The sequence below is a fragment of the Mesoplodon densirostris genome, chromosome 12, assembly GCF_025265405.1.
Source record: "Mesoplodon densirostris isolate mMesDen1 chromosome 12, mMesDen1 primary haplotype, whole genome shotgun sequence".
Classification (NCBI taxonomy): domain Eukaryota; kingdom Metazoa; phylum Chordata; class Mammalia; order Artiodactyla; family Ziphiidae; genus Mesoplodon; species Mesoplodon densirostris.
The window spans coordinates 67,105,317-67,119,774 of NC_082672.1; the positions used below are offsets into that span (position 1 = coordinate 67,105,317).

Consider the following 14,458-nt stretch of genomic DNA (forward strand, 5'->3'; position numbering starts at 1 on the left):
TGATTTTGTTCTATCTAAAGCTGTTCTTCTGTTGTTGTTTTAATATTTTGGCAAATTTCAAACATTAATAAAAGTCGAATAGCCTGAGAGAGGAATGAATTCATGAGCTACCCATCAGCTTCAACAATAATACAACCTATTGGTCAATTTTTATTTTTTTATTTTTTTATTTTTTATTAACACTCAGAGCTCTTTTTTTAATTAAAGTATAGTTGATTTACAAAATTATATTAGTTTCAGGTGTACAACATAGTGATTCAATATTTTTATAGCTTATACTTCATTTAAAGTTATTATAAAATAATGGCTAATATAATTTTTATTTTTAACTTTAAAAAATAACTTTAATGAGATATATTTTACATATCATAAAATTTACCCATTTGAAGTGTACAATGATTGGTACAAATTTGCTAAGTTGTACAAACATCACCAGAAATCAGTTTTCAAACATTTTCATCACCTTGGTGTAGGATTCCTCCTACCCATGTACAGTTAATCCCAGTTTCCACTCTTAGCCCCAAACAACCACTGATCTACTTTCTATCTCTAAAGATTTGCCTTTTCTGGACATTGTATATAACTGGAATCATACAATATGTGATCTCTTGTGTCTGGCACCCGAGCGTAGTGTTTTTAAGGCTCATCCAGGTTGTAGCATGTATCAGTAGTTCATTCCATTTTCTTGACAAATAATATTCCATTGTATAATATGATACTATGTCTTGTCTGTCCTTCACAGTGGCCAGTTTTTTATCATCTCTATTTTTATCCTTTCCCCTTTACTCCCTACCTCCACTGAAGTACTTAAAAGCTATTTTTTAATTTCATAAATATGCGAGCTTAAAACATTGATTATATGTTTCTGCTTTTTATTTATTTTTTTCCAAGCCATCTTCTCTCCATCCTCTCATTCATCTTGCCTGTTTTAATTTGTTTTCTGTCTCTAAGAGTCTTTTTTGTTTGTTTTCAGTTTTGAGAATGAAGAGATGTCTAGACCGTAAACTTTCAAAGATAGAGACAGTACCTTTCATTATCTCCTCACTCAAATGAAAATTCATACCTGCTCAGTGGCAAATCCAGATCGTGATGATTTCTAAAAATCTTCTTTAATAAATCTTTCAGATTGGCTTCAGTGTTATGCATTAGGCTGTTACTTGTTTCTGATTCTTGTGAGTTTTTTTTTTTTTTAAGGTCGTTGGAAGAGGAGCTTTTGGAGTAGTATGCAAAGCTAAGTGGAGAGCAAAAGATGTTGCTATTAAACAAATAGAAAGTGAATCTGAGAGGAAAGCTTTTATTGTAGAGGTAAGTTGAAGTGTCATTTCTGTTGTGTAGTTCTTCACCTAAGATACTCTGTGAATTTAATATTATGAAAAAAAATGTTTCTCGGTTGTCATTTCTCTGTATACTTGAACATCAGCAGTTTGGTTGAACCAAAGGGAATGCCATAGGAACATTTTTTTCATTCACACTCTTAATTCTGATTAAAAATTAGGGGAAAAGAGACTTAGCTACATAAATGAGCTCATCCCTGAATTAAAATACAGTCTCTTCCATGTAATTCAGATCTATTTCAAGGCACAGAATTTAAATTTTAAAATAGAAGAGAAATGGTAATCTCTCCCATTATCTAAAATTAAGAAGGGAAATTTTATGCATTCATTTTTGACTGAACATTTTTAGAAATTCGAACGAGATTATTTTAAGGAAAAACTATTTCAAATTGTTTTTTCTCATTTAGCACGAAAATTTACAACTCTCTTCTCTTACGTGTTTGATGATGGAGGAGAATTTGATAATCATGATATTATTGTATTACCAGCTTCATTCTTTTATGCTGTTTTATATATTAGATCACAGTATTTCAATAAATCAATGGTTTTATCACTTTTTAACTTCATTGGCCAATAGATAAGTGGTCTTTACCTTATAAACCTTCTGAATTTATATCTGTGATTTTATTGAATTATAATTTCAAAATATACTTCATGATACTTTTTAAAGTATAACATGAAGAAATGAGAACTTAGTTGTGAGATGAAGTGGATTTTTGTAATTAGTTGAATGAGTTGAGAAATGCTGATGAATGGTTTGATGTCATCATGAAGAAAGATGATCTATAGTAGTATGCTCCAGGAGTCTGGCTTTATCTTGCCTTATTCACAGTTTTTGTTTATGGTTTATATGAGGTCATTGATCATATACTGTTGTATTGGCAGTTTCCTAAAACTAGGTAAAAATATGTGTTAAAGGCTAGCAATCCAGAGTCAAAAAGATCATAATAGCTTGGAGAAAAAAAGTTTCTCATCAAAGTTATGTATACATGTAATTTGTTGATAAATTGTCAAATGGTTCCCACGTATTCTTACTAAAAAAAGAAAACGTTAATCCCCGTACCTCCTCGCATCAAGTTTTCTACTTCTCAGAGGCAACTACTTTGAGCTCATCCCTTAGTTTTATATGGTATCCCCCAATCCAGAGACTCACACCTTCTCTAAAGAAGGTATTATTATATTTCTATCTCTGTATTTATCTCTATATTAAATGTATATCTCTATATTTAGGAAGGTATTACACCTTCTGTAAAGAATCAACCTCTAATCTTTGAGACAGTAAAGAGGCAGTCACTAAGCTGTTTGACGTCAGGGCTGGAGGGAATCTTTGGTCTAACTTTTAAGCAATCTCTCTGCTCTTTTATTAGCTTGTATGAATAGATACCTGGTACTACCACCACTCCTCCACCTTTGGAAGGTTTGTGAGATAAATCTGGTTGCTTCTCACTTTTTCTCATTTCTTTTAGGTCTGCTCTGTCAGTTATTGCTAGTCATTTGCTGTCCAACTTCCACAAATATGTGCTGTTTTCTCATTTCACATTCTCTTCATCCTTCTGAGTTTATGCCTTGAAAAAAGTACCTTTACCTTCTTAGTGGTATTTGAGGAGGGAACAGGAATAAATGCTTGACTAATCTGCTATCTGAAGCTCAGTAGTGAATCTTAATGAGATGAAATATAATAAATAGTGATATTAATTCTGTTAGGACTGAAAATCTACAAATGTTGGCTGTAGAAAAATACAGCTTTCTAAGTAGCATGTAGTAAAAAGGTTTACCTTAGTGGACTTCATATGTGCCAGCAGTATAATGTAGGTAGTAGAGAAGGAAAGGAAGAAGAAAGGGGGAGAAGAAAGAGAAGAGAGAGCAAGGCACAGTTTGGGGGCATATGTTAATAGAAATTTGAGATGTAGAGAAAGGGGAATGAGTACAGCCAAACCCCTCACTGACCTCCATATGAATCATTGGATTGGATTGGATTGGATAAAACTGGAAGTAAGGAGACCAGTTAGGAGAAGGCTGTAGTAATTACTACAGTGGCTCAGGTTGGAATTGCTAAGGCAGTTGTAGTGGGAATGGAGAAGAGGGAGTTAACTCAAGAGATGGAAGATGGAAGGAAGAGAATGCAGATTTTAAGTCAGACCGAAGTTCAAACCCTGGCTGTACTGTTTCCTAACTCTAGGGTATTTAGCAGCTCATTTAACCTTCTCTGAGCCTTATCTTAAAGGTACCTCATCTTTAGAATGAAAATGATAATACCTACCTTGCAAAGTTGTGAGGATTATGCAATATCTGTAAAGTGCCCACCAGTGCCCAGCGTAGAGTAGGTCGGCTATTCATTCAACCATCACCTTTGAAGATGATGATGATGATGATATGGCTTCTTCTGCTTTGGATAACTCAGCTCAGTGCCATCTCGGGGATGGCATCCTAACATTTCTGGGCAAAGTTAATTTCTTCTTCTAATTTGTACTTATGCCTTGTACATGACTCCTGTTAGAGCACTTGGCACATTGCTTTAATTATTTGTGTACATGTCTCTCCCCCAACTAAACTGTGAGAGCTCTGGTCAGGGATTCTGTGCCATTCTGGGCAGGCACTTAGGACCACAGTGCCTGCTACATAGGAAAAAGTGATTGCTGATTGATTACACTAATGTTTTGTACAATGTTAAGATTTGAATGATACTGTGAGATCACTTCGTTAAAAGTTAGCACTTTTTAAAAGAAACCTTAATTTGTTACAGCTTCGGCAGTTATCCCGTGTGACCCATCCTAACATTGTAAAGCTATATGGAGCCTGCTTGAATCCAGTAAGTTTGTCACTTTTTCATTATACTCTGTCTATAAGAAATGACGTGGCAGATACGTGCAGCTGCGTAGTTTATGAAGCTATTTTGATCTGTCATATTATTTCCAAAAAAAAATTGTATGTGTTTCTAATCTGTTAGCAACAGAATATAAGGGAATAGTTGTCTTAGGTGGTCTTATCCAGTAACCTCATCTTCTTAGGAGGCTTACAATATCCTATGACAGCACCTGTTCATTTGCACTGGGAAAAGTCACCAAATATCTCATGATTCTGTTTTTATATACATCTCCACTCTTAGACAGTGGTCCCCTAGAAGACAAGGTTTTAGATCATAGATACCTTTTATTTCCTCTAGCACTATTCACATAGTAGGGGACAAAATAATGATTTTTAATGCATTTATAAAATCAAAGGTTGAACTAAGTTCTCTCTCAAGTTCCCTAAGATGCTATAGCTCTGTGGTTAATTATTCTGGCATATGTTTCCTTTAGGTGTGTCTTGTGATGGAATATGCTGAAGGGGGCTCCTTGTATAATGGTGAGTGTCATTAGACCTGTCTTTATCAAGTAGAGTGAAATAATTGAAAAGCTTTTAATATAAACTATAAGTTACTTAATGTTCTTCACAGTTTATCCTCAGAGTCCCAAAAGGAGGTAATTAAAAAAAGAAATCTGCTAAAGATTAAAAATGAAAAGACAAGATGCTACAACATTAGTATGTGAAATTTAGAAGTCTAAGGATATCAATCTTTTAAATTGATGGTACTCTGCATAATGTTAAAAGCATTTAAGTAAAGTCAAACTTGCTTTTTAAATAGATTTTAAAATATCTTCATACTTTTAATTTTTTCTTTTTGCCCTCTCTTAGCTTTCAGTCTCCTCTTTTAGAATTCTTTAACCACAAATCCTTATTCTTTATTTTGCTTTTTTCCCCAAAAATAAAATTGTGAAAATTCACTTCACAGAACATTTTTTTAAATACAACAGGTTTTTATTAGTTATCTGTCTTATACATGTTAGTGTATATATGTCATTTTGATAACAATGAAAGGAAACTGTATCGTTTAGTTACCTTTATAGAACAGAGCTAACCCTTTCACTGTAAGAAACACCAAACATATATATAAATAGTCTCTTATCACACCATTTATATAAAATAAATTGTAGCATTTTATTTTTTAAATTAATGTTATTTTATATAAACTTTTACTTATATTTACTGCTCATGTGATCATCATCGTTAATGGCTATCTGATACTCCCATGTTTTATTTGGTTGAACTATTTCTAGTTTTTTGCTATTACAGAAAGCATAATTGTAAACATCTTGATGCACATTTTGTTTCCTTCCATAGTATTTCTCTGTGTCTCTCTTATAGTAGTATGTCATCACATTGCTTATAATTTATAGTATGGTGTGAAAGACTGCATCTGTCAATATGAAAAAACGTGGTAATGTATATTAATTTTACTTGAATGTATGTATAACAGTTAATGGAATCCTATTAAATGTTAGGTACTTGTGTGGTAGTTATCCATTTGAAATCATTAACTATTTCCATCTTTTTATTCCGAAAAGAATGAAAAGCAGGACCGATGGGAGCATGTGTAGGAAGATACCCCGTCGTGTGTTCTGATAGTGCTTGCATTCACCTTGTGTCTTTTGTTATATGCAATAAAGTTCTTTTTAGTTTGTGCCTTTCTTTTGCAGTGCTGCATGGTGCTGAACCATTGCCATATTACACTGCTGCCCACGCAATGAGTTGGTGTTTACAGTGTTCCCAAGGAGTGGCTTATCTTCATAGCATGCAACCCAAAGCTCTAATTCACAGGGACCTGAAACCACCAAAGTAAGTTCTAATAATGTGGTGTCTCTCTCTCTTGCCATCCCCTACCCACTCCCTAATTTAAGCTGGTCGTCGCACATCAGTTTTTCTTCTCTCATCCCTTTTGGCTTGCTCAAGAATGTTTGTTTTTTATTATTTTAAGATTATTTCTTTTAACTCACCTTCATCATTTGGTCATTTATCTAAGCTTGCATTTTAGAATGTTGTCTTTAATGGCATTTTTATTTTAGTTGAATTTTTATTTTTAATAACTTCTACCTTAGATTAGTGTAATTCTAGAATCTGTTCGTCTGTAAGTCCTATTTTGTGCCCACGGTATGTATTGTTTTCCCTAAATAGTTAGTTCCATGTGAGCAGAGACAAGTCTGTCTTGTTCCCCCACTCTATCCCTAATAAGCACAATGTCGACATTACACAAAAATATACAGAGTGGTTATTATTTGCCTTTTCAGAGGAAGGCAAAGGGCATTGCTGGCACATCTGAGTAGAAATTGAAAATATTCTGAATTTCTCCATATTGAGGATCCTGGGACTTTGAAAGAACTTCAAAATTCCCTACATAAGTATTTTTAAAACTTTGTGGATTTTTTGTTTCTGTGGGTACACAATTAAAGAAAACATACATATTTTTGTCCCCATTTCTCTCTAATTTTTTTCTTCTCTGTCCACCTGTGAGAAAGTAAAAAGTCCCCATATGCTCTTTCCCCTCTACCCCTGGCCACCACATCAGTCCTCAGATAAGAGGTATCCCTAGGAAATCAGTCTCAAGTATTCCATTCTCTTGATGCCGGTTTAAAGCATTAAAGCATCCCTTCTGGGTATAACTTCTCACTCTCCTATCTAATCTGATACACTCTACATAGGTTTCAACTCTTGGAATCACTGTTCTCGCTAGTGTACCTTATTTCCACCTCCAGGCTTAAACTGATTTCCCTTTCCCCAGGTCCCTGGTCAAATAATGTTTAAGCCCTAGATTTATGATACTTTTATTTTTTTAACTTGACTCCTGAGGTTGTTGTTGCAGCTACCTGTCTTGGCTAGTAAAGAAGAAAGCACTTTTTTTTTTCCCTAGTTTTGGAGATTGTGTCCTCCATAACCCCCCTTCCCCCCCGCCATTTAAAAGAGTTGAATTATCAAAGCAAACTCATGAAAATCATAGTTCTTATCCAGCAACAAATTGGCTGGTTTAAAGGATACAGGCAAGTAATCAGGCACAGACAAAGCATCCTTTTCCTGGAGGAGCCAGAAACCATTAGATGCAACTCCCGAAAGTCACCCGTCTGCATTAGGGCCTTTTTGGCTTTGGAATAACTGATGAGTTATTAAACAGTATACTTTAAAATATCTCACAAAAAAGTTATTTTAGTTTTTTAACACCTTTTATATTCCATAATTACACAGCTTAAACAGCTACCTCCATTCTCCATCCAACCATACCCCATAAATCCGTAAATGTTAGGTTTATTTAACTGACGTATTTAGACAGACCAGATACGTCCTACCAAAATCATCTACAGAGGGGGACTCTCCTTTTGATAATAAATACCATTAACATATTTAGAAGAGGTCTGGTCTGTCTAGGTCATTCATTTCTCTTTGGCATCCTTATGGTTGGACTCATCCTGTAGTGTTGCACATTTCCTGTGGGGCAACCAGCATACAAATTTGGCTTTAGAATTAGAATTGACTTTTCAGAATGTACTGGGGAAAAGAAAATTCTTTGAAATGACTGTACTTTCATATATAATTGTATATACAAATACATGTACTGTATCTTATTGTCACTGGGAAACCTTTTGATTCTGTGGTCAGGAAGAGTTCCTCAGAATGGCATATAAAGAAAGGACCTGATGATGTGGTTAGGTGTTTTATACAGTATCAGCTTGCACTAGTGCCCCTGTTTTATTTATCTTTTGCAAATTCATCCACAGTCTTATGAGTAAAGGAGTACTAATTGTAGCAATAATAATATAAAAGTCATTCAGAAAAATTATTGTGATATTTTGAATGTACCAGGATGAAACAAGGAGGTCAGTTACAGAATTCTTATCTTGGGTTAAAAGTAGTAAGAACTTAACAACAATGAAACAAGGAAAAATCTTTTGTTTGTTGAAGTGCATGTAATTTGCATTTAACATTCTTTCCACTTAAATTATCATAGAAGTATTTGTAGCATTATGGAGGTGTGAATAGTAGTTTATCTGGCTTATCTTAGTCATGTTGGACTAAAAGAAAACTAACTTTCTAAGTAATCTCTCCAGTTAGAATTTTGTAACAAAATTATATACAAAGAATTTATTAACTGTAATTATAATGAATCCCCAACCCGATGTTGAATATTACTACAATGTGATGATGCAAATTATATTACCCATCTTTATTTCTGTTTGTCATCAAAAGGAAAACCTGAATAAGAGTATGCTACTTGGTGATTATATTTGCGTAATTTAGCACCTAGAAGAGTTGGAACCTTAAGTTCAGAAAATTTTCTGGAAATCTTTTATTGGGTCATTTTAATCATGATAGGGTTATACTCTTACCACACACACATACTCTAAACATAAAAATGGTTTGGGGATTGAACATTTTTAGAAACATCTTCAAAATAAGGACATTAGAAATAAGGACAGTTGTTTTCTTTCTTCTATATTGGTTTATTTTTACTTTACTTTCTTTAATTATGTATATGTTGTTATTTTAAAAAATGTAAAGTAAGTCTTTTCTGCCTCCCATTTCCAATCCTCAGAGATAAGCACTGTTTTGTTTTTTAAGCATGCATAGATTACACTATACATAATGTTGCTTTTGTCACTTACTGGGACCTTTTTTTCATATTACTGTATACAGATATTACCTCTTTATTTTTAATGGATAAATAATATTCCTTACTACCTCTTAAGTAAAGTGAGTTATTAAAATAGAAACTCTTCTTGGCCTGATGGGCAGTCTTAGACTGGGAAGATTTAATTTATAGAGCTGTTTTTAGAAAATACAATGCTGCGCAATCAGTTGACATTTTTGTCAGGCCCTGTAAGGCCCTAAATTCCTAAATTGGTGCTTCTCAGCTTTCCCCCCTACCCCCGAACCCCCCAGAACAAAGTTATGAGGTATATAACCTGAGTAAGTCTGAGAGTAGGGACAGAGCTTAAAAAGCCTTCTTAAGGAAAGTTGCATAAGAATTTTGCATTCGACTTCCTGTGTTATGCAATTTGTTTTGAAGTCACTGTTAGGATGTTAAAGATACTTACAGCTGAGTAAAAATGTTGGTCCAGGGAGATGTGCTGGCTTTAACCCGGGGCTCTGTTGGCTCCCTGCCACTTATCCCAGCATACACTAATATATTGGCAAAATTTCCTACCTTATTTTGAGAAGCACATGAAATTTAAGCCATGATATGTATGCATTTAAAATCTAACATCCTGTGTGTGCTCACAGGGATAGCTTGGACTCTTATACTCACGTGATAAGAATTTTGACACTCCAGCAATATGGCAAACCAGATAAACTGAAAAAACATCCTACAGCAAGCACCCAGAGATGCTACATATTACAACAAACATCCTTTTACATGCATAGGTGATCTTACAAGAAAATAAGGGAATCATTAAGCCAAAAGATGGAGAGAACTGAACCCTGAGTGGGAAGCCAAGGGCCCTCCTGTGAGCCTCTGCCAGTATCAAGAATGTAGAGGCCCAAATTTTAACGGCTTCTGTTTAACGTGCTGCAGACCCTTTGTTGTGCACCAGGTGAGGGAGCAGAACTGAGACCTCTGCCTAAGTTCAGTATCTTGGACGGAAGAACTAAAAGAAAAGTTGACTAGAAAAAAAAAGTCCGTTTTCTGACTAGACAAGCTTTTATTTTTTTAACTGAGAGTCTCCCCTCATGCTGTTGTGAGTTTGAATTTGCTCTACTTGCCCAATCAAAAAAATCCCAACAGGACAGGTTAAAAGTGCTTTGGGATTGGTGGTGTCCCAGGGCATTCAGGGTGACTAAAACTCTATTTAAAAGTCATATACTTTCAATTCAGGTCTTTAGGATTTTTCCAGGTTAAGATCAATCAAATATGAAGCCACAGTAAAAATTACCACACCCATAAGGATGCAAGTTACCATGAGTAAAAGTCAGCATAAATAACACAAAATGGAATAAAACCCTCAAATAGTAAGACTCCAGATATCTGGGATTATCAAACATGGAGTATAAAATATATATGCTCAAATTATTTACAGAAATGAAGGAATTAAAATGTGCAAGGAATGAAAACTATCAACATGACCAAAAGAACTAAATAAAACATTTAGAAATAATTAAAAATTTTAAATGGCAGATATGAAATAGGTGACGAGAGATTCAGTGAGCTGTAAGATATATCTGCAGCTATCCAGAATGCAACACAGACAAATAAATGAAAAAAATGATAGGTTAAGGAACATGGGGAGAAGGAAAGGGAGGGCTAACAGCATAGAATTAGAATTCCAATAAAAGAAAATAGGATGGGGAGAGACTACTTCAAGAGGGGTTAGCCAGGAATTTTCCAAATAAAAGATATGAATTCTAAGCAGGATAAATGAAAAGAAATCTCCCCTATGACACACCATAATGAGGCTACAGAACAGCAAAAACAGAGGGGAGATTTTTCAGTCAGCAAAGCGATTACCTGCAAAGGACTGACAGTTAGACTGAAGTATACTTTTCAGTAGCAACAATGGAAGCTAGAGGACTGGAATCGTAACTTCACAGAGCTGAGAAAAAATAGCTCTCTACTCAGAGTTGTGTACCTGCCCTAAATTACATTTAAGATATTGTGAAACAAAACCTGAGTGAATTTATTGTAAGTAGACCTTCATTAAAGGTGTTTGGGGAAGAAAGAAAATGATTACATAAGGCGAGCATAAGATTCAAGAAGGAATAGTGAAATAAAATCAGTAAACATACATTAAAATAAATGTTGGCTATATAAAACAGTAGTACCTCTTTTGCATTTAAGAGAAGATGGTTGGAAGGGATTCGAAATAAAGAATTGTTTCTACTGGTTTGCAGAATAACCCACATGCCTATAAGCCTTTTAGGTAATGATGTAGAGAGTGATTTACATTTTTAAATGTATAATTAATTTTTAATAATAATCTAGTAAAAATTATCTTTTATGCTCATGGTTCTTTTTACACTTTCAGATTGCTTTATATATTTCAGTTCTTATAGGAGTACCAAGTTGCACTGGGATATGGAAAACCTAAGACTATGAGTACCAGTTCCCTAAGAGAATCTGACAGCTGAGTATAGTAGTTGTTTTAACACTAGCTGCTGTAGCCAACGTGAGGCTTATCACAGCAGAAACTTATTTCTGACTCAGGTGAAATCCAGAACATATTCCTGTTTGACAGATGACCTTCCATATGGTCATTCAAGGGCCTAGTTAGGCTTCCTCCATCTTGTACTTCTGCCATCCTCCAGGACTTTGGGGACCTCTGCATTCAGCCAACAGGTACAGAGAATGAAGCTGATGTATGAGAGGTTTGTGGAGCCAGACCCATGGAGTGACCCATGTCCCTTCTACCCACATACCAGTGGCCACAACTCAATCTTAGCCACACCTACCTGCAAGAGAGGCTGGGAAATGTCTTCTGTTCTCCAGAGGAAGAAGGGATGGATTTGGTGAGCAGCTGGTCAGTCCCAGCCACATCTGCCTGTGGTTTCTACTACTCTTACCACACAGGTAGAACCACTTACTGCCCTTTGCCTGTTAAACATCTTGCAGTCACCACCTGGCTCACAGTCCAGGATCTCAGGATGCTGTGTAGTCCTCTCCAGCAGGTCTGGATGCAGCTCCTCACGGTCTGGAAACAAATGAATTAGAAAGAAAAGTTATCTGTCACCCCCCACTTCACCCTTCCCAGCACACGTACACACACACAAAACGGTAGAAGAGAGGCCCATCAGTAAAAGGCTCCATTGGGAAAAGGAAACAACAGAAACATACAGCAGCTACTGGTCTGTAGCAATGAAGTCCTGCATTTTCTGGTCCCTCTGCCCTGGAGTTGTGAGAGGTTTGTCTTTTGATCAGACTCTGATCCTGCCCTAGGAGAGGAACTCCTTCTTCCATTGCTTATGACCCCTAGCTTCACCCTCTTGTAGGCTTCTCCTTGTCCATTCTCTGTAGCAGTGTCAGGAGTCGGTGTTGGGCCATATACTCTCCTCAGAAGCTGTCCAGCTTTCATAGCCTGCTTCCTGCTTCTGCGCATCTGGGGTCCTGAGGGCATTGTACGACAGTCAGAAGCTTCTTTATTCCAGGCCTGTGGTTCCGCTGGCAGTATAATTTCCTCAGACGTGGGCTTTTGATCCCCCGGGTTCCAGTCAGTTCCATGTGCCTGTGACTAATACTACCACAGTTCTTTCTTAGACAGAATCTTGAGCCTGGTTTATTTGATTCCTGGCCTCAGTGCCTTTTCTCAGCTAAATGGAGGCATCTTGAAGCCATGAAGCTGAGATGTGAAGTACTTTTCTCTTCATTTGTTCTTTGCTGCAATGCTGTTAATGGGCCTTTGTGAATCTCATTTCCTGCCGTTTGGAGTCGAAGAAGTCAGCTTTTCCAGTCCTTTAAAGCCACAAATCATCACAGGAGACAAACTTTACCAAATGTTTTGCCACGTCATTACATGGATCTCTCTTTACAGCTTCCGCTTTCAGTGTTCTTGCTGCCTACTGCTAAACCAATACCAAATATATTAGATTTTTGTTATAGTAACACCCATTTCAATACCATTTCTCATATTGGTTACAGTGGCGCTGTTAGATAAGCCCTGAAGTCTCATGGCTTAAAGTACAAAGTTTGTGGGCTTTGCTCGTAAAGTCCAAAGTGAATGTTCCTGATTCACATGGTGGGTCAGGATCCCAGATTCCTTCTGTCTTGTAGTTCAGAATCCTGTGCCTTCAGTGACATACGGGGAAAGGAAAAGGAGTTTATATATGTGAGAGTTCATATGGGCCGGGCTTGGAGGTGAAGTACATCACATTCTATTGACTAGAATTGTCATATAGCCATACGTAATTGCTCAGAAGGCTAAGAAATGTACCCAGAGAAGAAAGGAAATAGGGTCAGTGAACAGCTAACCAGTCTTGCTATGTTAGGCTAAAGACTCATTTCTGCTCACTGCAAAGCAGGTGAGCAAAGCAGGTTTGCAAACTTCAGGACCATCATCCACAGTAAGAAATACTTCACAATCTATCGTGTGTACATATTAATGTATATAGAACTGAAACTGAACTTTCCTGAAACAATGTTTAATCTTAGTAGTTGTGATGCACTTTGATATTTTCTATTTTATTTTTTAAATGCTGTCATAGTCTACTGAATTGGTTTTGTGATGTAGGTTTCCAGATCTGTGATCTAGAATTTTATGACTAGGTTTCTGCCTGTAGCTTGAAAAGCACTGGTTAAGGTTAAGTATAGGGGGCGAACAATTTATGAAAGTATTGATATACATCCACTCCCATTTCAGGACACCATAATGTTCACTTGCTAGATGTTTTTTAAACCCCATGTTTTATTTTGGCCCAGAGAGAAGCATAGTCACGAAAAATTATGGAGATAGAGATGGAGACATCAAAATTTGGGTCTAGCAGTCTCCCTAAGAGAACTAGGTTAAGGTCAATTTTTTGCTGATATTCCTCTGTATTATTAAGCTGTTATAGGTGAGTGGGTAACATTTCACGGAAGTTGAATGGTGACATTTTGCTTAACCTTTTCTGTTTCCACAAATGTCTCTTCTTTTATTGTAGAATCAAATATTGGTCTTATAACCTTTTATTTTTTAAAACAGCTTGCTGCTGGTTGCAGGGGGGACAGTTTTAAAAATCTGTGATTTTGGTACAGCCTGTGACATTCAGACACACATGACCAATAATAAGGGGAGTGCTGCTTGGATGGCACCTGAAGTTTTTGAAGGTAAAATGGCAAAAGCATGATGTGACTGATAATCTGCCTTATTACTCCATGTAAATCCAGTGTGTTTATGGCTTTGCCCTGTTTCCATGGTTTTATTTCTGCATAGTATATAATTATAAGATATATACTAAAGTCTAAGGAGGTATTAAATAAATATAGCCTTAGATCTTGAATCTCACAGCAAGATTTAAGTTGTCTAGCACCCTCTATGAAGTTCAAGCATATGTACGGTTGATCCTCATTCTCAGGTTCCATAACTGCAAAATTTCCTACTTGTATCCTAAAATCAGTACTCATAATTCTTTCATAGTTATTCACAGGCATGCACAAAGCAGGGAAAAATTTAGTCACCCAACATACACCTTCCCAGCTGAGGTCAAACAAGACAATGCTCTGCCCTGTTGTATCAGTTCTCATATTTTATCACTTTTGTGATGTATTTAGTGCCTCATTTTTTTTCCTTTTTTTGTGCTTTGTGTTGATGATTTCACCATTTAAAATGGCCTCTACGAGTAATATTGAAGTG

General features: G+C 36.0%; 1 protein-coding gene across 2 annotated transcripts in view; it reads left to right on the plus strand.

Annotated features, from left to right (window-relative positions):
* Positions 1 to 14,458, plus strand: part of MAP3K7 (mitogen-activated protein kinase kinase kinase 7) — a 69,884-nt gene that overhangs the window by 11,744 nt on the left and 43,682 nt on the right. For both annotated transcript variants that reach the window (XM_060114354.1, XM_060114355.1), the window contains exons 2-6: positions 1,195 to 1,305; positions 4,078 to 4,143; positions 4,634 to 4,679; positions 5,852 to 5,990; positions 13,808 to 13,932. In XM_060114354.1, the coding sequence (XP_059970337.1) occupies positions 1,195 to 1,305; positions 4,078 to 4,143; positions 4,634 to 4,679; positions 5,852 to 5,990; positions 13,808 to 13,932 (487 nt within the window). The remainder of the gene's footprint in view (positions 1 to 1,194; positions 1,306 to 4,077; positions 4,144 to 4,633; positions 4,680 to 5,851; positions 5,991 to 13,807; positions 13,933 to 14,458) is intronic.